The sequence below is a fragment of the Aythya fuligula genome, chromosome 1, assembly GCF_009819795.1.
Source record: "Aythya fuligula isolate bAytFul2 chromosome 1, bAytFul2.pri, whole genome shotgun sequence".
In the NCBI taxonomy this organism is placed as follows: Eukaryota; Metazoa; Chordata; class Aves; order Anseriformes; family Anatidae; genus Aythya; species Aythya fuligula.
Window position 1 is genome coordinate 76172397 of NC_045559.1, and position 27985 is coordinate 76200381.

Sequence of the window (27985 nt, forward strand, 5' to 3'; positions counted from 1 at the left end):
GATCGCTTTCCGGTGCTAGTAGAGGAACGCGGCGGTGAATGAAAACGCGCTGACAGCATCCTTGTTAGTTGGAGCCTGACTCTCTCCTGCTTAACGTTGGTTTCTTTGTCATCAGGTCTGCTAAAAAATGACAGAATATAAGCTTGTTTGTCGTTGGAGCTGGTGGTGTAGGCAAGAGTGCCTTGACAATACAGCTAATTCAGAATCACTTTGTGGATGAATATGACCTACAATAGAGGTAAACAACTTCATCTTGTGCTTCTTGTGATGAGGGATTATCAGCGGTAATGGTAGTTGCTTGCATTTGGATGCTTACCACAAAAAAAAACAAACATCATAGAGCAAGACTTTGTATTAAAAGGGCTCAGAAGTAAAGGTCTGCAGCACACCAGTACGAGCCAATCACTGTAATTCTTGGTCTGACTGTGGGACAACGGATACAGTTAAAACATTCACAATTTTGATCAACTAAAGTATGGCATTAGTTGCCATGTTTTGTTGGACAGTTTGAATGCAAGTTTTTAGGATCTTGGTAAGAAAGTATTCCCCAAAGTCATTTGAAAATGCCTCCTAAACTTTGGCTTTGCATCCGTCTCTTAACATCAAAAAGGAAAGTCATGTGTAAGGAGCAATTTTACTTCTGACATGCACATGTCAAGCTTTCTCAGCTCTTATCATTGTGATCTGTTTCACATGGTGAGTGATGTATTCTGGGATGCTATGCTGAACGAGGCAAAAATTTGGAACCCTATTTCTTTTTTTTTTTTAACAGGTCAATGCGTGTTTCTGTGTGTCTAGAAAAAGGTGTAAAGTAGCTGCTATAGTGAATTCTTTGGAATACATGGCATAGGCCTTCAAAATCTAAAATTATATCTAAGCTTTAAAAGTTACAGTATTTTAAAGGTTTTTAATGAGCAGGCAAGCCTTGGCTTATAAATAAAAGAAAAATACTTGTGTTGTCTGAAATCTCCTGTGGATCATTGGATTTAATAACCTCAGACTGTATAAAAGGAGAAATGACACTATAATTTACCCAAGATTTTTATGTTCCCTGCACTGAAGCTCTTTAGCTTATGACTTCATTTATATGTTTATACAACGGAGCGCTTCCAAGCTCACTTCAAGGAATCACAAAGGTTTAAATCTGGGCTTAAAATGGTGACTCGGAAAATGGCTATGTAGTCATTTTCACGTGGACGTGAGTGAAAGGAGCCAGTGCCCTGAGATGGCAGGAGGCTATCTTTAGTGATGTACAGACCTGAGGTAATATTCCCCAAAGAATGATGTGTTGGCTCAAGTTTGGGATTATCTTAATGTTCACGTGTGTTTTGTCTGTCTGCTAAATGGCCAAGTAACCTCATGTATGCTTGTTGAAGACTGTGAAAAGGAGAAAGGAAGAATGACTAGCACTAGGAAGGCAGCCCTTCCAATTATGAAGATGTGAAAGCTGAAAACAAAAACAATGACAACTCAAAATATGCTTAAAAACAGGGGTACACACATCTCCTTGAGAGGAACAGACAAAATGGACTTGCAGAAGGAACTTGTTGGTATTTGTTAATACATGCTCGTAATCATCTGGGCTTCCTAGGTTAGAAGTGTATTTAAACACCACAAAGTACTGTGGAGGTTCTGTAATAGAAATGTCATATAAGGACAGACCTGTGTAAACAGTTTAGGAACACAAAACTTAAATGTCAGTATCCCTAAATCACTTGATGGATTTTTGCTAATCAACAAGCTGAGTATTTTGAGACATGCCAAATAATTTTTATTGTAAGACAATACAATTAAAACACAGCACTTGTAGAAAGGACATAAAATCTGAGAACAGTGGTTCTTACTTAGTAATGGGCAGGATGACTGTAATGCTGTGGTCCATAATCAATATCTTCTGAAAGAAAGAAACAACTTAATGTATGTTACCTGCATCAACAGCCTGTTGCATGCAACGGTGTTGGTCTTCTGTAACTCCTGCAGGTTGTCTGAGCGCTAGTTACAATTTTTGTCTTGTAAATCCTGAGACCTTGAAAGTGGAGACTGGATGTTCCTACTCATGTGGTAAATCACCTGGTTTGCTTACAGCACTGTAGAATAATCACATAGTTAAGCTTCTAGGGAAGAAATAGTACTGTTGTAACAGGGGTGGTCTGTCATTCTGGGGTGACAAACGCGTTCCAGCGAATGGGCTTGTAATGGGTATAAATGCTTCAGTCCCTCACCAGGGCAGAATCCCATTCTGTTGAGAGGGGTTGTGAGGTTGTGCTTCCCTTACAGATGCAGTTGTGGTGCTAGGGGGTTGATTAAAGAACATAGCCATAGAGGCTGTCTTTCATGCAGTATAAGGAAACAAGGCTAAAGTTGTTTTGACAAGTAACTAGTAAGGTGATTTGGTAGTGTCACAACTATTATTTTTCACTTACTACTGTTCCTTTTATTGGCGTGTAGCTGTTACCAAAATACTAACTTTTCCTTACAGGCAAATAATCAAACTAAGTAAGTATTTTGGAGAAAACAGAGAAAAGAGCTGTGTTTGTTATATACAGCGGGTTCTATACCTGTGTGGTTATATAGTGATTTTAAATCTTTCATAATTAACAAGGTGAAATTCAACGCTTCCAAAATTCCTGTATTGCTAAGACTGCAGCTGAAGAGGAGAGAAAAAAAAAAAAAAGGTTACTTAACCACTGATACATTCTGTAATATTGTTGCTTTTTTCAGTGGATTAGAATGAGTGAATCAATAACTGGCTTACCTGCTTGGGAAGCTTCAAATCTCATGACCTGTTTGGGTATAAATATAGAATTTAGATTCTATAGATTTCTGTCTGACCAGGTGATAAGGGGGGAGAAGAATTAAATGAGTGCATATTTGATTGGCTACCATTTCTCAGAAATGCATGCTTTATATGTTTATCGCAATTTCATATCACTTGAAATGGATGTCCAAACACATGTTTATAGCCAAGCAATTTCAAGTGTTTTTTTCTAAGACTGTGTATGCTATCCCTTGGAAATCTGGCCTAACACGGAGAGCAGTTGGACTAGTGCCCTCTACTGGTCTAGATTTGTTACGACTTTAATTGCAGTATCTTGTGTGATGACTTTAAAATTTTTTTTCAATAGTTATTTTCACTGCATCAGCATATTTAGTACTAACCTGTGGGTCATATTTTTAAATGTCTTAGAGAAAGAACGGCCTTCCTAGTTGCTGACAAAGGCTTTTTTTTTTTTTTTTTTTTTAAATCGGATTAGCAAAATCCCTTGAGTGATTTAGAAATACTGATATTTAAGTCTGTATGTCTTAATAACCTGCGCACCTGTGAAACTTCCAACATTTAGTAATAGCTTAGTCTTAGTAGCTGTGATACTCTAATATTAAATCATTGGTATAGTAGATTCTTAAAACAAGTTATTCTCAGAGATGGGATTTATTAAGCAGTAGATTTTTTTCAGATAAATTCCATATGTAGTGCATAGCTGAGACCTCCTATCATGTTTTGCTATCAGTGCTAGTTGTGAACAGATGGAATTATTGCTCCTTTTGCATAATTTGTGTGATTTTATGGCTTGAAAGGCCAACAACAGCAGGCTATGTGATTAATTAAATTAAAACTTTTGATGTAGGTAGTGTCTGCATACTGGGAAAAATGGCAATTCATATTTGGGGTCATGTACTATTCTGAGATCATTCTAGTTTGCATTTGGTTTTACTTGATAGTCTTAAATTAGGTGTTTCTTTATTGCAATATCTTCCAGTGTGCAGTGAAGCTACTGAGTTTTTAAAAATTCACAAGAAGGGGTCTTTCATTGTTAAAGGGGAATCTGGCCGTGCTGGGTTCTGCTATTGCATATTGAAGTAAGAGTATTACGAGTACCATAGTGGCATCACTGGCGCTGAGCTTTTCAGTACGTACTGTGTTCGTTTTTTGCTGGACTTGATAACTTTCACAGCATGGTAACATTTAAATTTTATCTGTAATATGTGTAGGCTGGTGTTCACTGCAGTGATGTTGGGGTCTCAGTAACCTGAGCTATTAATATGGTGGTTCAGTTTTCTTACCTACAAATGTGATTCAATGTTTGGCTTCTTGGCAGAGAGGAAACCAAAAACTACCGAATAAGCAAAATGTGTATTTTTTTCAGTAACTAAGAAAATCTCAAACTTGAATCCTCTCTCCCGCATCCTTTGTCTTTTCCTTTCATCTCAGGTCTTTCTAGTTAGTGACAAACTTTTCCTTCCAGAACTGAGCAAAACGAATGTCTTAAGGCATTCCTTGCTTTTGTAGCTATGTTGCGCTTTATGCTGGTGCATCTTTGCTACTGTTGCTAGCATGACATAATAAAGCTAGCACTTACTGCAGGAAGAATTTTTCAAAAATTATTTTCTCTGATGAAAGTTACATAAAATTTTTGTTTAGGACTCATTTGTGGTGAGTTTCTTTTCCTCTGAAGTGATAAGGTGCAAAGGAGTAATACAGGCTTTCCAAGAAATGTTTTTTTTTTTATATTTTTAAAGTACCAGTCAAATTTTAAGGGGTGAAAATAGGCTTTTTAAACATGCCTAGTATAATGCAAGAAGTTCTACTAGTATGTCACTAACTGTGATAAAGTTAATCATAGGACATGTGTGATGTCTTGTTGAATTTGAGTAAATTGGAATAGAGATGTGTAGGTTTTCTTATTCTTCTCCTTTAAGCGTTGTCATGGAACATTAACCTTATTTTAAAACTTAGTGGAGCTTGTGTATTTGTCCCATCTGCATCAATGTTTAAACATTGCTTATATTTTTCTAAAATTACCTAGTATTTACTACGAACACTGAGTTTGCACTTCTGTGAAATAAACTCCAACGTGATTTTGGAAATTTAACTTTTATCTTAAAGGGTAAGTGGTCAATATTGTTCTATCTGATATTGCTGAATGATAGCCAGGCTAAAGATAAATAGGAGAGTAGAGAGTCTGTTTACTTCAAGATTTTCATTCTATACAACTACTTGTTTGTAGGATGAGCAACAAGAAAGAACAGAAACTTATTTAAAAAAACAAACAAAAAACCCCACCAAATTGACGAAGTGCATAGAAATAGATGTATAGTGCCTTAAAATGCGTACAAAGGAAGCAAGATCACTTTGAATTAATCTTCAAGTTAGTTATAATTGCAATTTTAACTTGCTTCTCTGTAGCTTAGGCTCACTTTTGCAGAGTTTTAAAAATATCCTGTTTATATAATAAGAACAGAAGCAATATTATGTGAAGCTCTACCTAAAGGATCGGAAAGGTAATGCCATGGTTTCGTCTTGACACCTTTTATGTGTTACAAGTACAGTTTACTGAGAATAATACTCAGTGACATTGTTAAAGCTTATTGACATTGGTTTATTTAGAATATATAGGTACTTACAGCAAATTCAGATTTGTATGGAAAAGTAATGTTCATCTTCTTGTTACTGCTAAAACTATGTACTCAACAGAAACCTAGCACCAAAAAGCCCATAAATATGCATTAACATTTAGCTGTTTGAGACTTTGTACAGATTTCAGCTATTTGAATCAGTGACCTAAAAACTTTGAATTGATAGAGTTGAAATAATTTGTTCCAACGTTTGTTCTCTTTAACCCATCAGGGCTTTTATCAGACTCTGTGCTTTGTGTTGGTCTGTCTTGGCTGAGAAGATTGAACTTCAGTTATATCTAGTAAACTTGGATAATTTAATAACTATTATTGTATGTACCTGCTTAGGAGTACAAAACAGATTTCCTGTCCCAAACACTGGCGGGTTTTTATACATAATTTCTTTTTCAGAGGCATACTTTCTTGGAATAGTTCTCTTACTTGTGAACCCTTTTAATTTTGTTGTACGTTGTGGCACAGTGCTTTCATAAACATCCATAGAATAAAGTCAAGTTTTACTCTTTGTTGGTAAATTAAGTAAACTTAAACTTTTAAAAATTTTTAAAAGGTTTCTTCAATTCTTATATTAACCAAGGGAGAGGCTTTTGATCTGGGTCCAATTTGTACTTTGTGTCCCTTTGTGGGGAATAAGAACTGTCCTCTGTATATGTACACATGCACACACATGCAGGGTTACTTGCTGAAGATGCAGAATACAGATCAGAGCATGTCCTCTAAGTGCTCTTTCCTTCTCTGGATTACTGTATTAGTATAAATATGGGCTACCAATATGTCATTTGCACATCTTTAAATTTGGATTTTAACTCTTAAGTGTTTTCAGTTATGCTCAAATACTAGTAAGCAATTTTAGATTTTTTTTGAGCTATGGGTGCTCAAAATCTTGCTTGTTTGTACTTAACCAAGGCTTATGTTTTTTCTCTTCTTTAGGATTCCTACAGGAAGCAAGTAGTAATCGATGGGGAAACCTGTCTCTTGGATATTCTTGATACAGCAGGTCAAGAAGAATATAGTGCAATGAGGGACCAATACATGAGAACAGGAGAAGGTTTCCTGTGTGTATTTGCTATAAACAACACAAAATCTTTTGAAGATATTCACCATTATAGGTGTGTATATAGAAAGATAATTGACTAACTCTTGTATTGGTGGATAGGTTGTTTGCTCTTACGCTGCATAACAATTGATCTCTTGTGAAACAGCATTTAAAACACAAGTTAGCAACGCTTCAATTTATGTATGCATTTATAGGTCTGTAATTTCGGGTAATCTGAAAGTCTGCTGCTTCATTTGGGAGTTAGGCAGACAACATATCTAAAAGCTCTTCTGTTACAAATTAATGTGACTTAATGTTTCTGCCTCAGTGGATCTTATTTATTATAGTGAAAAATTATCTAAAGGTAAATTGCTCATTCCATAAATAAAATTGTGTGTTAAGATGGGAAAACTTACACAGTTGAAACTTCATAGGCGATAATATAAATTGTTAGCCTTTGTTCTTTGGGGGGAAGGGAAGAAAAATATCTGTGCAGTGTTGCTAGAGTAAGATGTGAGCTCTAACACCTTTAGAAAGAGATACTTATGAAATCTCAGTTCCAGGATGATGGCTGACTTAGATAAAATTTCAACTCATGCTTTCTTGACATCAGCTACAGTAAAATGGAAATAGAAGCCAGTCTCTCCTGGTGATTACCGTACCACTTGTAATTTTGTAGGTTAACGTTATATTGAATTTTAATCAATATTTAATATTTAATATTAAATAATATTAATATTTAATTAATATTTAATATTACTGAATTCTACTTACCTTCTGTTAGAAGGCAATGCAAATCCCACTAAAGATCACTGAGTTTAGCAGCTTCAATTTAAAGTCAATCCCAAACAAATATTAAGCTGTTCCTGGTTAGATATTTAAGTGTTGACAAATCTATGTAAGTAATAAGCATAAACTCAACATCTGCTTCCAAAAACATGCAACTTCAGCTTGTACCAGGTAGAAGTTGCTGCTCTTCATTTAAGGTGGGATACAATGACAGTTCAAAGTAATCAAAGTCAGGAGCTGTAACTGTCCTGATCATACAGCTTCACTTTCTCCTGTATGCTGGCAGCTCAGCTCATTTGACTCTGTTGTGTGTTGATTTGAGTAGCTGAACTGGTAGATTCCTAGCCACAAAAATAGTTTACTACTGGCTTATCTTTCTGGAGCAACTGTGCGATTAGGAGAGTACTGTGGGCTTTCTGCTCCAGGACAGTTCCTTTTCTAAATTTAAATTGGGTTAGCCAGCTTTTGTGTAAATGTCATTAAATATAAAATGTTGTAATTAAAGAATGTATTGGTACTGGTGACTTAAAAAATGAAACACTTAAGTGTTCTTACAGCAGGGATGACAAATACAAAATATCTCTTGGTTTCAGAAAACAAACAAACAACAACAAAAAAAACCACTAAACTCTTGCTCATCTAACCAGACTGTTATGAAGTCCTTATAGTGACTTCTAGTACCTAAAAGGGGGCTCCAGGAAAGCTGGGGAGGGACTCTTTGTCAGGGTGTGTAGTAATATGACAAGGAGTAATGGCTTTAAACTGAAAGAGAGTAGATTTGTATTAGATACAAAGAAGAAATTCTTTACTCAAAGGGTAGCAAGGCACTGGCAGAGGCTGCCCAGAGAAGCTGTGGATGCCCTGTCCCTAGAGGTGTTCAAGGCCAGGCTGGATGGGGCTTTGGTTGGGTGGAAGGTGTCGCTGCTCGTGGCAGGGGGTTGGAACCAGGTGGTCTTTAGGATCCCTTCCAACTCAAACCGTTCTGTGATTCTACAAAAGGGCCTCCTATGGCTGTAGAAGAGGAAGGAATTCTTGTGTAATGATGCCAGAAGCTGTGGCAGTTCAGCCTTATGAGCATTGTTGATGGATAAACTTACTGAAAAATGTCAGCTTTTTTAAAATAGGATAATATACTTGATGGTGATAGGATTAGTCAATTTACTTTTTGGCGTTTTTTTTATAGTGTATGTGTGGTAGATCAATATAACTGATGACATTGGAATACTTTATTTTCATTTTGTTTCAGTGGTTTTAAATCTACTGTATAAACTATTAATGTCTATTAAATCTGTCTTTTTCTTTAGGGAACAAATAAAAAGAGTTAAAGACTCTGAAGATGTCCCCATGGTGCTAGTAGGAAACAAATGTGATTTGCCTTCCAGAACAGTAGATACAAAACAAGCTCAGGATTTAGCAAGAAGTTACGGAATTCCCTTCATTGAAACATCAGCAAAAACAAGACAGGTAAAGCTCAAAACTTACCAGATAAAAGTATGGAACTCCCATCTTAATTATCATAAAGTTAATCATTCTGGGTATTGACAGTTGTTTGGTCATATCAATGGATGTTTTTCTGCAGAGTAGAAATTCTTGTGGTGTCTTTTCTGTCATCTCACTGACAACTGGTAGTTTATTAATGTGTGATTTGCTTCAGTTGCACAAACTTAAAGAATGAGACCCTCAATGCTATTGCACTCCACTGTCAGACAGTTGCAGAATTTTTAACATAAGGCTAGAAGATGAGTTGTTTGTATGCTTAATTAGTAACCAACATAATTTTTCTTTCAGGTATTGATTTAGCATTAGTGGATCATACTTGATAAACCTATTTTATAGCTAAGCAATTGACCATAAGTCATCTTTGAAATTACAGGTCATTTAGATTAGATACTAGGAGTGAGTTTCTTGCTATTCTTCACTTGGAGGGTGGTGAGGCACTGGCACAGGCTGCCCAGAGAAACTGTGGATGCCCCATCCCTGCAAGTGTTCAAGGCCAGGCTGGATGGGGCTTTGGGTGGCCTGGTGTGGTGGGAGGTGTCCCTGCCCATGGCAGGGGGGTTGGAGCCAGATGATCTTTAAAGGTCCCTTCCAAACCAAACCGTAATGTGGTTCTACAGGATTAATTGCTGATGTAAACTTGTACTCCTGACATTTTTAGAGAAAACACTTGTTTATTGTACTCCACTGCTATAGGTGGAAGAGGCAGCACTAGGGCCCTCTCAGTGTTCTGTCACTCATCTGGAACAAAGCTACACACGGTGGTATATTCAGGAGAAGATAAGCTGGAAGCTATAGGTGAAACTGTTTTCTGTGCCTGAGAATGTATTCTTAAAAAAAAAAAAAAGTTGATTTTGATTTTTCTTTTTGTAAGAGTAAAGGCTCTCACTACAGAATTTTACCAGGCCTGAGCAGCCAAATAACTTGTACTCTGCATAATCAGAAGTGTTGCATGCAAGCTATGAATTGGGAAGTAGGTGTAGCAGAAAAAGGCAAATAAGGGCAGAATGCTGCAATTCAAGTAACGCTGTGTAACTGCTGCATCATTTGGCAGAACTTCATCATGGACAGTATGCAAGTTATTTTTGGATAAAAGAAGTGAATATTTCATTAGTGCAAATTTGCTACACCCACCCAAGTTTCTGACAAGTTGAAACCTGGGCTGATAAGTAAAACTTCACTGAGGAATCAAAGGGATTCTAACTTCTGGCAATAAGAGAGCCTGTAAACCTCTGTCAGGTAGGATAAGGAAAACAGAACTACAGAACTTCAGTGGCTGACAATAAACGAGGCCATAAGAGGGTTCTGAAGAGTGTGGCGTATAAGTGGTCTGAATAATTAGAGTGTTTGGAAGCTCCTGCATTAGTGGCTGTCATTGAGATGCTAGGATAAAAAGGAACAACTCTGAAATTACATTTGAGGTTTGAAATACAAATTCTATACTAACATATAGATCTTAATTTGTTCTGCCTGCTGTATAAAGTGTCAGACATTGTTTAGGAAATACTCTTACACAGTTTTAATGAAATTGGGTGTATCTTCGAAGAAGGTTCCCTCACCCACAAACTGCAGATTACTCCCACAAGCATCCTGCCATGCCTAGCCTAATACAAAACTGCATGCTCAAAAACCAACACACCTGTCCACTCTTCTAGTCCTCTTTTACCTGAAGTACTATCAGCTTTTTTTCTTTCATCCAGATACATCTTTCAAGAGGTCTGGCAGAGGTTTATACTTGTTTCACAGGACAAAAAGTCTCATATGAACTGTTACTGCTACAATTTGACTTCATGTTTTTGGTAATGCCAATTGAAATATAATAGAAGGGGTCTGGCTGGCCTTTGTTTTTCAAAGTCAAGCTGTACACCCTCTGCAGATAAGAGGTCCCTAAAGGTCTCAGATTTTAAAGTGAAGAAACATACTAGTCTCTGCTGAGAATGTTGCATTCTGAAAGTTGAATCATTATGTGTTTGCTGGTTCTTTCATAGTGGTGTTCATAACACCACTTCAAAACCACTTCTTCAAAAGTAACTCTTTAAATTGGGGGGGAGGGTCAAGCCATTTTGTGAGCTGGATGTGGTCTGTGGACTATATTTTTATTGGGCAGAATTCAGCCCTTGTCATAAAAAATAAAAATAAAAATCTGATACTCTTTGGCTACGTGCAGAACGTCTGTCTATGAACAAGTGTAGTTGATGGTCCAATAACTCCTGGAATGTGCAGAAGGCCTGACATCATTATTCAGCAGTAGGAACCTTTTTTCTCCTCCTTTCCTATACCTGCCATCACGCAAATGTTGGTACTAATGCACTGCTAAAGGGCTCCCTGCTGCGTAGCTGCTTTAGGTCTTCTCTGCACCCCACCTTTGCTGGAGTTAAAACCAGAGGGGCTTTCTAGGGAAGTAAGAGAGGTAGAAATGCAAAGGAGTTGTCAGTCTACTCTGTTTTGATTGCCAAGGCATATCTTTAAAAATGAAAGCATTTCATGCTCAGGCAAAATCTCACGTCTGTTCCAACTAATTCAGTTGTTATTTAAGATCTTAAAAAAAATGATAGACTAGGTCAAAAATAGGAAACGGAATAACACTGAAATGAAGCGCACTAATAAGTTGTTATGAAAGCTAGTGTATTTGTTTTTACTTGGTTCTGACTGGCAATGAAGGTGTGGATTAGGGGGTATCCTTTAATGTGCCACTGTCCTACTAGTATTAGACTCAAAAGAAAAGCAGGTATGTAGGAGTTACTGTATGCTTTAGTTGTTGAGAACATACACTTTTTGAAGTGTTTAAGTTGACCTACATGACAAAGATGCTGTTTTCATGCTGTGATGTCTGGAGAGAACCTGTGTGTAACTGGTGCAGCGTTTACAGACATTTATTCCTGTGCCTCTGGTAAGATGCACAAATAACTGATAATTTAGACAATTTGCTTGGACTGACTTGTAATTTTTTAGGGATTTGTTGTATCTGTTTAAAAATATTATGTTTCACTCAAAGCTGCTGTTATGTGTATAGCTGTGGAACGCTTTCCATTTTTAAAATCTTGTTTTCGGTAATTTATAACTTGACTTCACAGTGCAGGCTGAGTTGTATTTTTTTTTTTTTTTTTTTTTGAGCTTTTGTTTTGTGCCAGTTGTTTGTAAGGTAAAACTTTTCCAGAAAAGTTTGGTCCTTCCCAAGGACAAGGCCTCAGGAAAAAGAAAACGTTTTGATAATGTTGGAACAGAACTTTGGCATCCAACATCTGTGCTGAATGACTCCAGGATGCTGAGGAAAACAGTTTTGCTGTTTACCTAACAACATAAATAGAGGCAGCCAAAAAAGGGGTACATGTGTATAGCAATTGTGAAGTTTCAGGTAGGACAGACAGCTGTAATTCTGGCATTTCTTAACTTTCGAGTGGTTAAATTCGTAATTGCAATTCTGATTTTGTGCAGAATTTTATGTGAGTGTGGTGATGTACGTCTGATATTTAACCTTTATAAGATAACACAACTTGAAACTAAATAAATGCTACCATCCCAACCAGTGAAAGTTACTTCTGCATGTGGCTGAGTTGCAGTAACAGCTTCCAAATAGTCCTTTGAAGCATTGTATTTATAGACAGCAAAAACAAGAAGAGCCTTAACCTCATGTAGCAGGAGCTAGTAGGTTTTTGCAGGTTTATACACCATCTGGTATTGGCTGAACTGACTTTCCATCTGCAAAGTTTTGTCAGGTGTACTGTTGTGCAAGTGAGGATAATTCTTTTTGTCCATGTCCACAGGAATACTTTTGTTTATATTGGTTTTAGGATACCAACTCTTATAAAGTGTATAAAGGTGAACGGAATGCTTTTGAGGTTCAAGGTTAACCTTCATTAGTCTCTTTTAAGCACTATTTACAGAAGCAGAACAGGTGAAAATTCCTGGTTATGCTTATTGAAGTAGCCAAACATTCATTTTAAAATACGCTTACTTGCAAAGAAAGATTATCTTCTAAGTCAAAAGCATCTAGGGCAACATTGTCCTAGAGGTCATGGGTTCTTCAGGCTGTTCACATCTAAACTGCTTTTATGTTTTTAATATTTGCCAAAGGATATTTTTAATTCCATTTATGTCAGCTAAAAGGACTGGTTGATTATATTCCAGATGTGTGAGGCAGGTTCATTTAAGGAAAAAATACTGAGAGCTATTAAAATAAATTGCTGTTAAAATGACTTATTTTTAAAACTGGCACCTGGCTCTTTAAAAATGTCACCTTGTAATGATGAAATTAGCAAATGTCTTTCTTTGTATACAGTTTTCTTTCAGAATAGTTTCTCTCAATAGAGTTCATAAGACTGTTCTTGATGGTGGCAGTAGTAGCAATTTCTTCTCTCACTCTGTCTCTCTCTCCTCTCTCTGCATTGCTAAAGCAAATCACAGCTCCTGATGGTGATGGGGAAATTGGCAATAAACTTTAAGTGAAGAATTATCGAATTATTCATGTGTAAGCTCCATAATCAAATTACGTATTTCTACTGCAAAACAGTAGATTTGCAAAAACGTTGATTCTTGTACAGCCTGTACTTTGGCGAATAGCAGCAGATCAATGTTTACTCTTTCCTCTTTTTAATGGAATAAGTTTCCATGCCTTCTAGGAAAACATGAAAGTATGAGCTTTACTTTTTTTTTTTTTTTTTTTTTTTTTTTTCTGTTTTGATGGCTCTTTTAAATTTTGCGAACTTTGAGGCCCGAAATATAGGACAACTTGGGAATTTCTCTAACATGCTAACAGGACATGTTTTGTATAACAGATACAATCCAAGAATTCAAATAAAATCCATTTAATATTAAAAATTGGTATGGCTGTAGGTCAGACGTACCCTCAGATAAACAGCTGTGTGTTAAGAATGAGTCTGAAATACAATAACCGATGGTACAGGTTAAGCAAAATGACCCAGTAACTGCAGTAGTAGATGTTAATAATATTTGTTAAGAGTTGTATAATACAAAGGTGGGTTGGAGAGAGAACTTAAGGAAAAACTGCCTGGATTGTGTTTGGATAATCCTGATGTTTTGGGGGCTTACATGGTTGTACTGTATTTCTTGATCTTTAGTCTCTTCCACTGTTATTCCAAATATTGACCTTTACAGTAAATTAACAACAGTCAGTGTGACTGAGGAGACAAGTGATGAAACTGACAGGAAGGCAAATGAAAGATTTACTATCCCTTTAAAAGCCACAGCTAAACCTAACACCAACTTGAAGCTGGCGCTGTACCTTTTCATCTTGTATTTGCTAACACCATTCTTCAGTCCTCAGCATCTCTGAGTGATATAAACATATAGCTGCAGAAAGGTAAGGCATGAGACCAGGGAGAATGAAACACTGCTCTGGCGTGCCTGAAGAGCTCCCATTAACCAAAGGAAGATGCAAGCAGCAGAACATCACAGGCTGTTTGTACGTAGTGTTGTTATCTACCCTGACAGGTGCTGAAGTAGCCCAGAAAGAGCAGAGTGGTTGAGCCTTTTGTGTGGATGTGAACTAAGCCCTTAAACATTATCAGTAATGAACTTGTTGCTATGTCTGCATGGAAGAATAACCTCTGTAATTACAATAAGTATTTACTTTGAAAGTTATTCTGAAATAAATATACTTTAGATGCTTCTTAAAAAGCACTTTGCTGTGACTCAAATATTCACTCTCCTAAACCTGGAAGCATCGTGTTTGCTCTATAAGTAGCTTTAAAAAACAATAGTGAAATTTAGTATTCTTAGGGGAATTTATTTGTAACCTGTTACGAAATTGCCTGATTTAGAATTTTTCTATACTTTGTTAGCTTGTGGCACAGATCTTTGCAACTCAAGTACTTCAAGAACAGAAGAAACAAGCTTGCTTTGCCAGCCCAAAGAGTAACAGGTTCTCACTTTGGCTAAGAAGTGCAAATAGTTGGCTAACTGTGTGCAAGTACCCCCTAGTTACCAATCTAACAGGGTTTTGTGCCTGCTAAATACATTCATGCCCACAAAAATGTGTGAAAAGATTCAGAAATACAAGCTCGGTTATTTTCAGCACTGGAAGAAATGGAAGAAAATTGTTCTTATTCTGTTTTGTCCTAGTGCTACCTGGCACAGGAAAAGAAAAGTCTCAAAGAACAGATTTCATGGTAATTGGTCAGCAGTAAATTCTTTGGCATGTCTCAGTTCCTTGCATTAAAAAGTACTTATCAAGCAACAAATATGCAGACCCAGCATTTTAAATATATTGAGGAGAAAAAAGTTTGCTTGACAAAGTTGGGTACTGGGCTAAATCTTAAACTGTACCTTAAATGCAAGGCTGATCTTATGTAAGAAAGAAATTTTGTCAGCTAGGAAGGCAGGTCCTGTGGCTTATTCTGTGACATCTTTGAGAGTTTTATTCCATTGTGCTGTTCTGATGGACAGAATCTTTGATATTTATCTCTGGACGTAATATGAACACAGCTTTTCTGTGGACCATTTGGAGATCCATATACTTTTCTCAAGTAAAGCTCATAATTTCGGTGTTTTTTTCCTCTGCCATGGGTGTTCCAATATGTCAATTGATAATAAAGCAGTTTTTAAGGAGTTGTGTTTTACAATGCAGAGAGTGGAGGATGCTTTTTATACATTGGTGCGAGAGATTCGACAGTACAGAGTGAAAAAAATCAGCAAAGAAGAAAAGACTCCAGGGTGCGTGAAAATTAAAAAATGCCTTGTAATGTAACAGGGTAAGTCTTGTAATGTAACAGGGTAAGTCTTGTAATGTAACAGGGTAAGTTCTACAAATCATTTGCCAAATAAAGCTGATTGAGAATATCTTGCAAATCAGACATTTTATGATTAATTACATAATTTACGATATAAAACCAATCAGATTGCAGTATAGTAGTCCTGAATAATATTCCTAGCAAACACGTGGATTTGCTTTGTTTTAAAGGTTTTTGATAAATAGAGTAAGAGGAGGTCTTTCCTGCATGTCAGGGTCTCCATCTGTAAAGTGCAGATATAATTTTGTGTGTCAGGAAATTGAGAGGAAAATATTTTAATACAGATCAGTTGCAGATACTACTGAAGTTGGACATTTGAGTGAACCTTTAGCTGTTGAGCTGAGGGGAGAAGATAACATTTATAGGCCTTCTGAGGTGCAGAAAGAGGAGTTTCTCACTTTTTTTCTTCTCCTGAGTCTTTAAAAAGAAAGGGGGGGGGGGGGGGGGAAAGGCAACAGTGAAGTACAACTGGAGAAAAAAAAAACATCCAGAATTGTTGCAAACAATTTGTTAATTATGCACTCCAAGAAGAATAGGAAGAAGGAGGAGAGAAGAATCTGTGATGTGGAAAAAGTGCTAGTCTCAATCACTTCCAGTGATGTCTGGATAAACCGTCAAAATAGCTCCTTGCATATATTACTAACCCATTATTTTTTTACCTCTTTCTGCAACAAATCAGAAAGTGGGTTATTACTCCTTATATACTCTGCAAGCAGGAGGATGATATGGTGTTTCCTGTTGTTTAAAAGGTAGTGTCTATTTTTCAAGAAGTGTTTTTCACACTTCAGAACACTTTGCAGAAAGGTAGTGGAGTTCAAATTCCATCTTAAAAAGACTCTTGTACCTGTAGGAAGATTTCATTAGATAAGACAATTGAATCCTCAGAAGGAGGAGGGAGAGATTTTATTATGTAACTTTTTTTTTTTTTTTTTTACTAGATCTCAGGATTATTATATCACTGAAAAGCTAAGAGTGAATGACTGCTCTAAGATGCAACTTCAGATATTTGCTTTTGATAAAGATTGCTTTTGATAAGTGAAATAAGAATTAAAATTGTCTAGGCCTCCTTCCTGTAGTCTTCTGAAAGCCAACTATGCCGTTTTTTGCTGTATTACTAATATAGCCATGATGTGAAGTGCCTTTGTTTCCATGTAAGATGTTTTTAAGTGTTTCTACTAAACCCTTGCCCTCCACCTTGGTAATGGTTTGACCTTGTTCCTTGAGCTCCTCTTCCTATGGGAAGGTTTGTTCCTTTTCACTCAGTAAATAATTTCCCACTTGATCCCCATTACCAGAATTAGTCTAGTAAAGAAAGCATTCATTTGTAATCCCTGAAGTAAAATTTCTTTTTTTATACTAGATTTTGACTTTTCTGCTTTTCCTTTTCTTAGACTTCCTTGGGAGGAGAATAGGATGTTGGGAATTGTGGTTTTATTTGTTTTTCAGATTCTGGGATTCTCTCCTTTTTTTTTTTTTTTTTTTTTTTTTTTTAATATAGCTCAGGGAATGTATGCTTTCTTTTTACCTGCTTCTTATTTTCTTTCTGCCTGCTTCCAAAAGAAGTATGTCATCTTATTTTTTCCCCATATCAGGGGAAATCTCTTCTGTCAGCAATGGATATTGTTTCTTTTCTCCATATCCTATTTCAAAAATAGTCTTGGATACAAGACTGTAGAACTTGCAGAGTGCCTGCTCAGGAGAGAAGACATTCATCTTCATATTCAAATGAATTCCTTTAAAAATCTTCAAAATACTGATAGTCATTTCAGCAACTTCATATGCAGGAGGTTAAGCTGGAGGAAGCATACTCCAAAATTCTTGTGGTACAGCTGTAATTCAGTAGTGATTCTAGTGGCATAAGAAGTCCAGCATTTAAAACACTCTGGCTTGTATTAATTCCCATTCCATGACATATGTGTTTTATTTCAGTCTGCTGTATAGTAGAAAAGCTAAGGAAAGCAGCACCTAATGATGCAAGTTTTTCAGCTGGTATTCAAAACTTCAGAAATACTCACTATAGCACGCTTTGAAGTGATGCACAGTATTTATTTTCCTTTCGTGTCTGTTGGTAGTCAAATTTGATGGTTCAGAGCATTTTGGTACCTCTAGGAATATTCAGTTATCTTATTGCCGCTTACAAGGTGCCTTTTTAGTTACTTCGATCTTGTCAAAGTTTTGAGCAACCTTGTACTACCCAGGTTATTATTAACTGCTGACACTTTCCAAGATTTTAATTCCTTTGGTTGTTACACAAAGCAGAAAGTACACAAAACCTTTTTTTCATTTCCAACAAGCAAGGAGAAAATTCTGAAACTCAGTGTAAGATCCTCAAACGATTTCTCTCTTGAAAGCATTAAGAAGTTTTTACATTAAAAAAAAATACTATAATGAAAAGCTACTCTGTGGTATAAATTAAGCATCTAGACAAGCAATTCAGATTGAGCTGTGTTAGTAAAAATACTTAAATTATGAAAGTTCATTAACTTCTAGATTTTTGCTTAAAACTAATATAATGATTTTTCCATGGAACTACAGAGAGATAAATGTTAACTTTCTCACAACTTTTGTGTGTGTATTGTAGTATTTATTAAATACATTTAAAAGACTCTTCCACGATTTTAAACTTTTGTAAAGATCTATTTGAGGCTGCAGTACTTTAGGAATCCCCATTTCTTATGATTTTATGGTTTCTTATTGATAGATCCAGCTTACTTGCAAAGGTGCACACATGCCTGTAAACACAAAACTAGACATCCAGATTTCTGTATGGCCACAGGATGATAGAACTGTGGTGCCCCAAAGAGAAGCTGTAGCCAGGATCAAGTTGTTTCTGCAGGAACAGTGGGATTTTTCTGTTCCTTTCATGTTTCTTAGATGCACTTTGAAAAAACAAGAGTAAAGAGCAAGCTCTGTACTGTATACAGCAACCTACTCTCAGCCTCTGTTTTTCAGAGCAAATATACATTTATTGTGGCTGTGTGGTATAGCTTGGAGCATACATCATATATTTTGAGTTTCTAATCCTAAGCCTGGATTTAAAGCACTCATTCATTCAGTACATCTTATGCTTCCTGAAAAGTTTGTGCACAGTAACTCCATTGTTAGAGGGAGAAAAGTCAGCTGCATGCTGTCCATTGCTACTGAAAAAAGTAACTGGGGAAGCTGACCAGATTTGATTTTGTAATATTGATGCCTTTAGGGAACTTCTCTAAACAGTTTCCACTTGTGTTCTAATTTAATTTTTAACACTTAATCCACAGACTGAAAGATCAGCTTATTTTGAATCCCTCAGTCCTAACACAAATACTCTAAACGCTTTGTATGTTATATTACCTAACTTTAAAAGGAATTTCTGTTCAAATACAGAAACTAGTATATATGTCATTAATAACTTTAAAAGCTTGCGTTACAAAGGTGTAAATGCAAGGATGAAAGTTGTTCTTCACAAGTATTTTGCAACATGCACTGTATTTAAAAGATCATCACCTTACTAGGTAGAATAAGATTTCAACCTTAGTTGTGAAGTCCTGTGATTAAAGGCCCACAGTATTACTTTGTATGAGTTGCTTTCTCTGTATTTACTCAAAATATAGTTTAAGGAAGGTAGACTGCTCACTTGAAGACTTCAATTGCAATTTCTGTTTAGTTTGTCTTAGAAGATGCCACTTAAGGCTAACAACTGTCCTTGTAGTGAATGCTTTTCTAGCACAGTAAAAAGTGCTAAAGTAATTTTGTAAGGAAATATGAATAGTCCTGTAGATTAATATTGTACAGAAGTTTTTCTTGTTGTAAGAATTAAACTGTTCTCTATTGTGACTGATTATTACTACTTTCCTCCTGGTTGGCTGTCTGAGATGAGAACTGCAGAAGATATGCTTTGAACCATCGCTATTTGTAGATCACTTCCCTACATGAACATTGCCAAATATACTTTGTGCATTAATGCTGAAGTTATAAGTAAAATACAGTAGCTGTCTATGAAATAATACCTAGCTTTTCTAACTTTCAAAAGACATAACCTTTTCCAGAACTGTGGGTACTTTTACTAGGTGTGGTACATCAATTTTATTTTGACAAATAGCACTTTAAAACTAAGAGAAACTTAATTGCAAGAGTATTTTATAGGTCATGAGATCTTGCATAGTGTACTATTAGTTTTGGTGGTAGGGCTACTAAGGACTTTGATCTAACATTAGTTATTTGTAAACATGTTTATAAACTTGACACATGAAAGCTTTTAATAAATTTGTTATACTGGAAGCATTGCTTTCTAGGTGTAGCTAGTTAACACCTCGCTGTCATTTGGACTTAACATATAATAGTTTCATCACCATTTGGTAGTTGACTGAAACAGCAATGAATAAGCTGATTTTTGACATTTTATTTTTGCCCTTTTTTCGGAGTTCACTTTATGCTCTTCCGCTGAAGTAGGTATACAGGAATAAACTAAGACTTGATTTTAATTGTCAGCTTGAAGGCAAACTAGCTGAGAAGAGGTAGAAAGCTGCCTGTCAGTTGTAGGGCCAAATTTCTAGATCAGTTTCTATAGTGGTGCAGTTGGCTACTGTGATGCATTAACATTACACAACTATTTCTGACATATCTAAAAGATAATGCAAGGAGTAAGGCAGTGAAAAATTAAGTTCTTCTTAATATTTTTATAACTATCAGTATTAAATGTAAAGGGCTTACTGAGAACACAGATACTCAGTTGGGATTTGAGGCAACTTGAAAGGTAGGCAATAATATAAATAAACTGTATCACATAAATAGGTCATTTCAAGTATATATACAAGTATACTGTATAACACTCGATTATGGTTCACATCAGGCATACAGATCTCTGGTCAAAACAGCTAATTTTCCTCAGTTATAATTATCCCCCCCCGCCCCCAAAGTGGAGAAGTTACTTAGTGTGAAGAAACATTAGCATTTGTGTCTGTAGCTTAACTGTTGGAGCTGTGGAGATTTTAAATGACTGTACGTGATAGAATACACAGCTAATGTGTTTCATGTGTCTTCATATAGGTTGAATGGAATGATTTATCAAATACTAATCTATCATTGCAATGCGGGATTGATTTGATTGTCTTGCTTATCTGATGATTAAGAAAAAACAACAAAACAACACTATAGTGTGATTACTGTATTAGTGTGCATGACAAATGACACTAAATGTAGATTAATCATAACTATCTCTTTGGTACCAAATTCTTGCTGCAAATAGTTATACTTACTTTTAAAAGCCATGTAGATTATTAAGGCATAAGCAAAGCTAGCTAATGCTTCAGAGTTTTATTCTGAAATTTAGTAGTAGTAATATACTTGGAATCTAAAGATGCGGTGCCTGTGCTTTTCTAGTCTGAGGTGGGATAACATATGCCCCACCTATGTGGACAGGAGAGCAGTACATGTTCCCGAGTCACATTATTAACAGAGTTGTATCTGCAGATGTCTGTGGTCAGCTCCTGGGCAGTAACTCACCCGCAGGCTGCTCTTAAGTCCAGCTTGGGAATAGTAGAGAAAGGGCAGGCAGATGATGCTAGCTGTTGCTGGTGTCAGAATAGTTCATTTGGGTGTCTAAGTAAGTGTTCCTCAGACCTCTGGAGAGGAACAGCCTGTAGCCAGGACTTGTTCAAATGCTTGACTGGCTGGCTGCTGCCTAGAGCTGCTCTCCTGTGGGCCCTGCTGCCCATGTACAGTGATGCAGTTAGACATGCATCTCATATGACAGGAGACAACTGTAGTCCCCCATCCATCTCAATCCGTTTTTCCCAAGGTGCCCATTCCCAAAATCTAGAAATGCTCGAGAGGGTGTTGGTGCCCCAGCAATTCCTCCAATGCACAGCTTGATTTAGGGATGTTGTAAAGGCTTCGGCAAGAAGACAGTGTCTGCTCTCCTGGCAGGCAGCAAGAGTGCTGATTGAACACACTTCACCTGAAGTCACTTCATCTGGTCAGATGAAAACAGACTGTACTTACCTAGACAATTAAGTCTGTTAATGTGATCTTAATGTGTGCAACTCTGTGTTTTTTCAGGGTGTTGATGATGCCTTCTATACATTAGTTCGAGAAATCAGAAAACACAAAGAGAAGATGAGCAAAGATGGTAAAAAGAAGAAAAAGAAGACAAAGACAAAGTGTATAATTATGTAAATACAATTTATCCTTATTCTTAAGACATACTTAAGTAATTTTTGTACATTACACTAAATTATTAGCATTTGTTTTAGCATTACTTTACTTTCTGCTTCATGATCCTGTTAGCTTTACCTGAATGCTTGTTTTAAATGACAGTGGAAACTTCATTCCTCTTAAAGTGCCAGTATTCTTTGAGTGTTGGTTCTTGAACTAGCAATGCCTGTGAAGAAAACAAACAAAAAAAAACAAACAATAACAAACAAAAAAAACAACCAACAAACACACACAAAAAAAAACCTGTCTTAGGACTCTTTGGTGCATGCACAGTCGCTAACTTCCTATTTTTCTTACTGATTGTGAACTTTTGTTCTGTGTGCAAACAAAACAATGAAATGATGCTCTACACATTCTAACATCCCCTTTCCTTTTTTTTTTTTTTTTTTTTTTTTAAATCTAGTTGGGAAAACAGATTAGTTAGCAAAAGAGACTTTCATTTCAGACTTCCTTTTAATTTAGACTGACTGCAATATAGAGAGACCAGAAGCCTTTATAGTCTTCCTGTAGATTTTGCTTTTAGGCATCTAGTCTTGTAGCATTTCAGATCAACTCTAATGAATGTAAAGATAAAACTTTCACAAAAAATTTTTCACTGCAATTTGTCACGGTCACTCCTTAAATACTATATTTTTTCTATAAAAAAAAAAAAAAAAGAAAATTTAAAAAAAGACAATAATGCACATCTGGCAATGGAAAAAGTAAAAGTTCTAATTAAATTGATTTGCTGTTGTTAATGCATTGCTTTAAGACTTTCGCTTAACTTCTTGTGTCTGAAGACACCAAGGTGAAATCTTAGCTCTCCTGACCCCATAGCAGTAAATTATCTTTAAGTAGCTTTGTTCAGTAGGTACAAGATTTCACCCTTAGTGTCTGTAGGAAAAACTAGAAAGCCTTAATAGATAAGTTGATTCAAATTCTTAGGTTAATTCATACATGGATCCAGAATTTATCATAAGAATTAAATCAGAATGACTCCTAAATTATATAGCAAATTAAAACCATTTGTTTTTTTCCCCAAGGGTGGCATGAAATATTTCCAGATGCCTATTTTATGTAAAAATAGGGGAGGGATTTTTAAATTCTAGTAACCTCAAATCAATGAATTAATGAGCTTGAATTTAGCTGCTTCATACAAATAATTTGGAAATCCACAATGCCATAAAATGGTGTGGAATTTGCACAAATCTTCAGCGTAGAACATTGTTCCCATACTCAATGTTTGTGTGATGTTTGTGAAGTGCTGGTTTTGTTGCACAGATTATATGGTTGGTGAGTGGCATTCCAGTGTCTAGACTGTCATGAAACTAGACCAAGATTTTAATGTTGTCTTTTTCTGTGGTTATATTTTCTTGTGATTTTTTTTCCTTTTTTATTTTCTGATCAGAATTAATGCAGAATTTTTGCAGAAGCTTTCCATTTTGGTACTCAAGTAGTCCAGCTATTCTGCACCAAAGTAAGAGCCAGTAATTGCAGTGCTACCAGTTCCTGTCATCTTACTGCAAATGTTGCCTTGTTAGATGCTTTTAGTGTGGCCTCAGTTCCAGAAGGTACACGAGTCCCTAAGTCAGCTGCAGAGTAAAATTTAAAAGTGTGACTTTGGTGTACCCTAAAAATTTAAACATGACGTTGACGTAGGGTAATTCAGGACACTGGACTGGTAAATCCTGGAAGTTTGGAACAGGGAAGAGCACCATTTCCGTAACCTAAAGTATAGCTAAACCATTACATGGAAATTTTACACAGTAGAATTCTAATATACCAGTGTAACTTAGACCTTTTATATGATGTCAAAGGTGCAACTGCATAAATGTAATATTTTTCTTTCTACAAAAAAGAAAAACACAGCAGTAACTGTTAGGTGGAGAGCTGCAGAGCTGCTAGGGGAAGTGTACTGTCTGGATTGCTGCATGTTCTTTAACTAATGTGGCTGAGAATTTAACAAATGAATGCCTTTCCATGCCTGCACTGCTTGTTCCCCTAGGCCCCCACCAAAACCCAGTCTCTCCCCTTTCAGCTTTGATACGAAATATACTTCAGATTATGAAAGATTGTGAAAAATAGTAATAGGAGAGACTAGCACTACATTTTAAGGGCCAGTAAGGAATACAGACAAATTCTTAATGTTACAAAACATTTTACAGCATCCAATGTTAAAAGATGTATTGGAGACAACTGGTTATTTGCACATTTTAGATGCTCTTGATTATATATGAAGAACACAGCAAAACTGGATAGTATATCTTGAGCAAACAAAAGCAATCCTAAGATGACTTACGATTTTTGGTAACTGAGTCACACTGCATGTAAAATTAGGGCTGGTCTAAAATTCTCATATTAATTTAATTAAAAATGGTAGGAGAAATAAATTTAGCAGAAACGTCTTAATCATCAAATGCAGATCAATATAGCTCTAACACGAAGCTATATGTAAGTACTTTTTTCAGTAAGTGTGATCTGTAGCTACCAATCAAATTATTACAGTCTATTTACGTTTGCCCTTATAGACATAAAAAAAAAAAAAAAAAAGCTCATCCTTGCCACTGTTGTGCAGTTTTGTCTTAATATTTGTAAAGATTTGGTGAAGCATGTTGGATTGCAGCTTGCACACGTTGATCTCATAATTATTCCGTCTTTTCCCTATTTGAAATGCTTTCAAAAAACATACCTGGATGTACTATCATTTCTGATAGTAACTGCTAAATAAACATGTGAATCACTTACCATGTTAATACATTAAATTGCCATGTGTCAGGGAGTAACACCTTATGGTAGCTTTATGTAACACCAGTAAACAACTTTATCATTGGTTTTCTCAGAACTGAAAATTATTTTAACCAGTCTCATTGCCTAAATTTTTTCCCTAACTTAAGAAAAAAAAAAAAAGTTACACTGCATAGAATTTGTTACAATAACAGGATCTCTGTCATGGGTAAATCCTGACACACAATCTTCTACTCGTTGCTTTATAAAGCAATACAATTATTACCTTCAAAGACCATCAAACTGTATACAAATCATTTTGTCTGAAGTTTACATAAAGCTACATAGATGGTAAATCTTTCCTAACATTTCTTTATTCCACTGTCTCGTGTTTTCATGTTGAAAATACTTCTGCTTTTTCCTCTTGAGTGCCAACTTCTTACTAGAATGACTTCTTAATGTAATATGTTTACCTGGAATGTATTTTAACTATTTTTGTATAGTGTAAACTGAAACATGCACATTTTGTACATTGTGCTTTATTTGATGTGGAAAATATGCAGTGTGATCCAGTTTTTCCATCATTTGGTTGTGTGACCGGAATGTTGGTCGTACCATATACTAAGTTTAAAAAAAAAAAAAAAAAAGACCACTGTTTGTTTTAAAATTTTTAATGTTTTTAGGAGTATGTGCTGTGAAGTGATCTGGAATTTGTCATTTTTTTTGTCAAACTGTACTGCTCCTATTTATTGTAATGTAATAAAAAAAAAATAATAGGTATTGTGAATTTCTGTCCCCGTTTGCTTTTCTCTCGAAGAATTTCAGTTCATCATCTTTGTAATGGGGTAACCCATGAATTGCATGTGTTCGACGATTGTTTTCAGTTTATTTCTTGTACTTCTCATTACCTGTCATAAAGTGGTTGTCTTTGCCCAGTGGTGTTCCCTTCCTCTTGAGAGGGGCTGCAGCACTCTGACAAAATGCTTTGTAATACTGATCCCTCTAGCGGTCTGTGCTATTTTTGCATCCTGTTCTCTGAGCAGAGCCTTGTGAGGTTGCACATCTTGTTCCTTTTTCTGGAATTAAAGGGCTATTAACTCCCAGCCATGCCCAGAGACCTTGCTTTTGTTAGTCATAACAGCAGACTCGATTCAAATTTGTCTACAAGTCTAAAATATGAGCTGTGCTCATTCCCAGCTGTGCATGTTTTCTTCTATCAAATGCCTTTTGTAAACTTAGGAGAAAATACAAAAGACACTCCTGTGTCCTATGGGGGGAACAAAGTGTAGAATTGCTACTGTTCTACAACTTGCACATTCACCCTTCTTAGTTATCCCATCTGGATAATCTTTTACCAGTTACCAAGAAGGGTAAGTTGAATGTTGTATGTAGAGGTTATTTGTTCAGGGTAGTTTTAAGTGCAACATGTAAAGGAGTTAGTAAATTATATGGGAATACTTCTTCACATCAACATGGTGCTACAAACTGAAGCACATACTTCATCTTAAGGTAGCATACCTTCTAATTGGCCTTAATTTTTTTTTATTTTATTTATTTTTTTTTTTTTTTACTTTTCTGTACTTTATGCAGGTATAGACTGTTGCTGTTGTCAGCAGTTCTACTGCAGTGAGTACTTACCTATATTTCAAAGATTATTTCTGTTCCATCTCCAGTGTAATTTAGTTCTGTGGGGGGAAAAAAAAAAAACACCACAGTATATACAGAGTAACAGTTATGGCACAAGTTTGTGCTAGCTGAGCCAAAGTCTACAAAGAATTGGCTGTGGAGCAAACAGCTAGGGTCAAACTTCTCTTCCAGAGGAGAGGATCAAGTTCTAAACTCCTGCTACAGGAGTTACGCAACCTCAGAAATCAGCAGTAGGTGCAGGAATTGTCTGTAGGATCTAAGTACTTAAACCGTTGTTGTTCTACTCCATCCCCTTCCCAGAGTGTTCTCTGTAACACTACCTCTGTCAGCCTGCCGTTGGGAGTCTTGCACGTGAAGCAGATGTAGCTAAAACTTTTGAGAACTTCCTCCCTTTCAAGCAGGTGCTCAGTTATGGTGGGAATGATGCTTTAAATGTACAAGCCTTGAAAAAGCATATTAATCCTCTAAGTAACAAGAGGCATGCAGCATCTCAAATAAACACTCAGCTGATCACCAGCTAACTGTTCAGCACATACATTGAAATATAACAGAAGCACACTGCCGCTGCTCCCTGCAGAATTATTTTCATACGTGAAGTTTCAGATCAAGGAGGTCAAAGCTAGTCAAGAAGAACCTGCTACCCACACAATACAACCCCCAGATCTTTCAAGCACCTACTTAAGGGTAAGCAAAATCATAATTTGTACTTCAAACGGGTTGGAAGGATCTACATTTCTTTCGAGGTTACAGTTCTTTTATTGATTGCTTTTATGGATTTGTAGCATTACATAGTCATTAATACCGGTTACTCCTTGTCATCATAGTAGCGCTGTTTCATTGCTCTGTATTTTCTGAGGAAGTACAAAGCCTCCAACTCTTTTATCACAAATTCTCCTCGGGCAATTAGTTGTTTAATTTTTTCGGGATCTTTCACATCTTTATTTTTTAGAAAAGCTGCTTTCAAACGGCTTCTAAAGTAGTCTGCTCCCTTGGGGTACTCCCTTCCGAGGTACAGCAGCTTGAGGGAAGAAGAAAAAACTCCTTTTAGACAGGCTTCCAGTTAAAAGGGCTTTGTCCGGTTAAGCTCGACGCATGTAAAGCACTTACGTTTTTGTAAAGATTCAGCACTTCCCCTCGTAACGAACTGGCCATTCTCCCATTTCCCCGAACTCTGCAGCCCTGCGCGATTGCTTGCGTCTTTAATTTACCTGAAGAATAATCGGTTTGCTGTTAGCCTTCTGTGGAAGTCCGTAAATCCCGGTCCAGCCTCCTGTAAGCAATTACGGTTTGGCCGTTTACAGTTTTTACCCAGACGGGGCTATTTGTTGGGGCACTTACTGGGTCCCCCGGTGCGGAAGGGAAGGTCAGGGGCTCCCCGGCCGCGCGCCCTGTCGTAACAGCGCGCCGCTTCACGGCAGGGCCGCACGGCGCGGCACCGCCCCGCCGCTGGGCGCCGCCGTCACCCCGGCAACGCGGCGGCGACATGGTGAGGGCGGGCGGCCTGCTCTTCGTGTCACCCCCTGTCGCGCCATCTCTCCGCCTGTCGCCGACTGCGGACGGCCCTGAGCAGCCTCGGCTGCCGCGGGGTGTCCCCGTGAGGGAAGGGGGTCAGACCGTGGTGGGCGCGGCGCGGCGCGGGTTATCGTTGGGGCTGTCGGCAGCGCCAGGTGGCCGGCTCAGAAACCGCTGAAAGCCTCTTGCTTTTGGACTAAAATAGTGCTCTGGGCTGAGCTGCCTGCTTGGTGCGTGTCTAACAGGAATATACAGCTGTAGCCCGAGTGTTAATTATGCTGGGCTGGAATCGTTTTAGCAGCGAATTGTCCCTGATACTGAAATTATCATCCATTCTTGGCAGGCAGTCTCAGCGTGCTTTACGGAGTAGCTGGCTTTTCTAATGATTTGTGATGTTCTATACCCTGTTCTCTGATGCTTTTTTTTTTTTTTTTCTTCCCTCAAC

General features: G+C 36.9%; 2 protein-coding genes across 4 annotated transcripts; one reads left to right on the forward strand and one right to left on the reverse strand.

Moving 5' to 3' along the window:
• The first annotated feature begins 127 nt into the window (after nucleotides 1-127).
• Nucleotides 128-21874, forward strand: KRAS (KRAS proto-oncogene, GTPase). Its single transcript, XM_032182470.1, is given in 5 exon segments — nucleotides 128-148; nucleotides 150-228; nucleotides 6332-6521; nucleotides 8542-8701; nucleotides 21523-21874. Coding segments are annotated over 5 exon segments (567 nt in total). The 3' UTR covers nucleotides 21640-21874.
• On the reverse strand, nucleotides 21782-27430 carry ETFRF1 (electron transfer flavoprotein regulatory factor 1). 3 transcript variants are annotated; one of them, XM_032182438.1, is made up of 5 exons: nucleotides 27367-27430; nucleotides 27136-27236; nucleotides 26831-27046; nucleotides 26020-26066; nucleotides 21782-21844 (listed from the first exon to the last, which is right to left on the reverse strand). In XM_032182438.1, the coding sequence occupies exons 2-3, from the start codon at nucleotides 27178-27180 to the stop codon at nucleotides 26834-26836; spliced, it is 258 nt and encodes an 85-aa protein (XP_032038329.1). In that variant the 5' UTR covers nucleotides 27181-27236; nucleotides 27367-27430; the 3' UTR covers nucleotides 21782-21844; nucleotides 26020-26066; nucleotides 26831-26833. The 3 variants fall into 3 exon arrangements, with proteins under 3 accessions (XP_032038329.1, XP_032038348.1, XP_032038338.1); XM_032182447.1 differs by adding an exon at nucleotides 25290-25457 and having other exon boundaries at nucleotides 21786-21844; nucleotides 27136-27425; XM_032182457.1 differs by having other exon boundaries at nucleotides 26817-27046; nucleotides 27136-27426.
• Nucleotides 27431-27985: the final 555 nt, after the last annotated feature.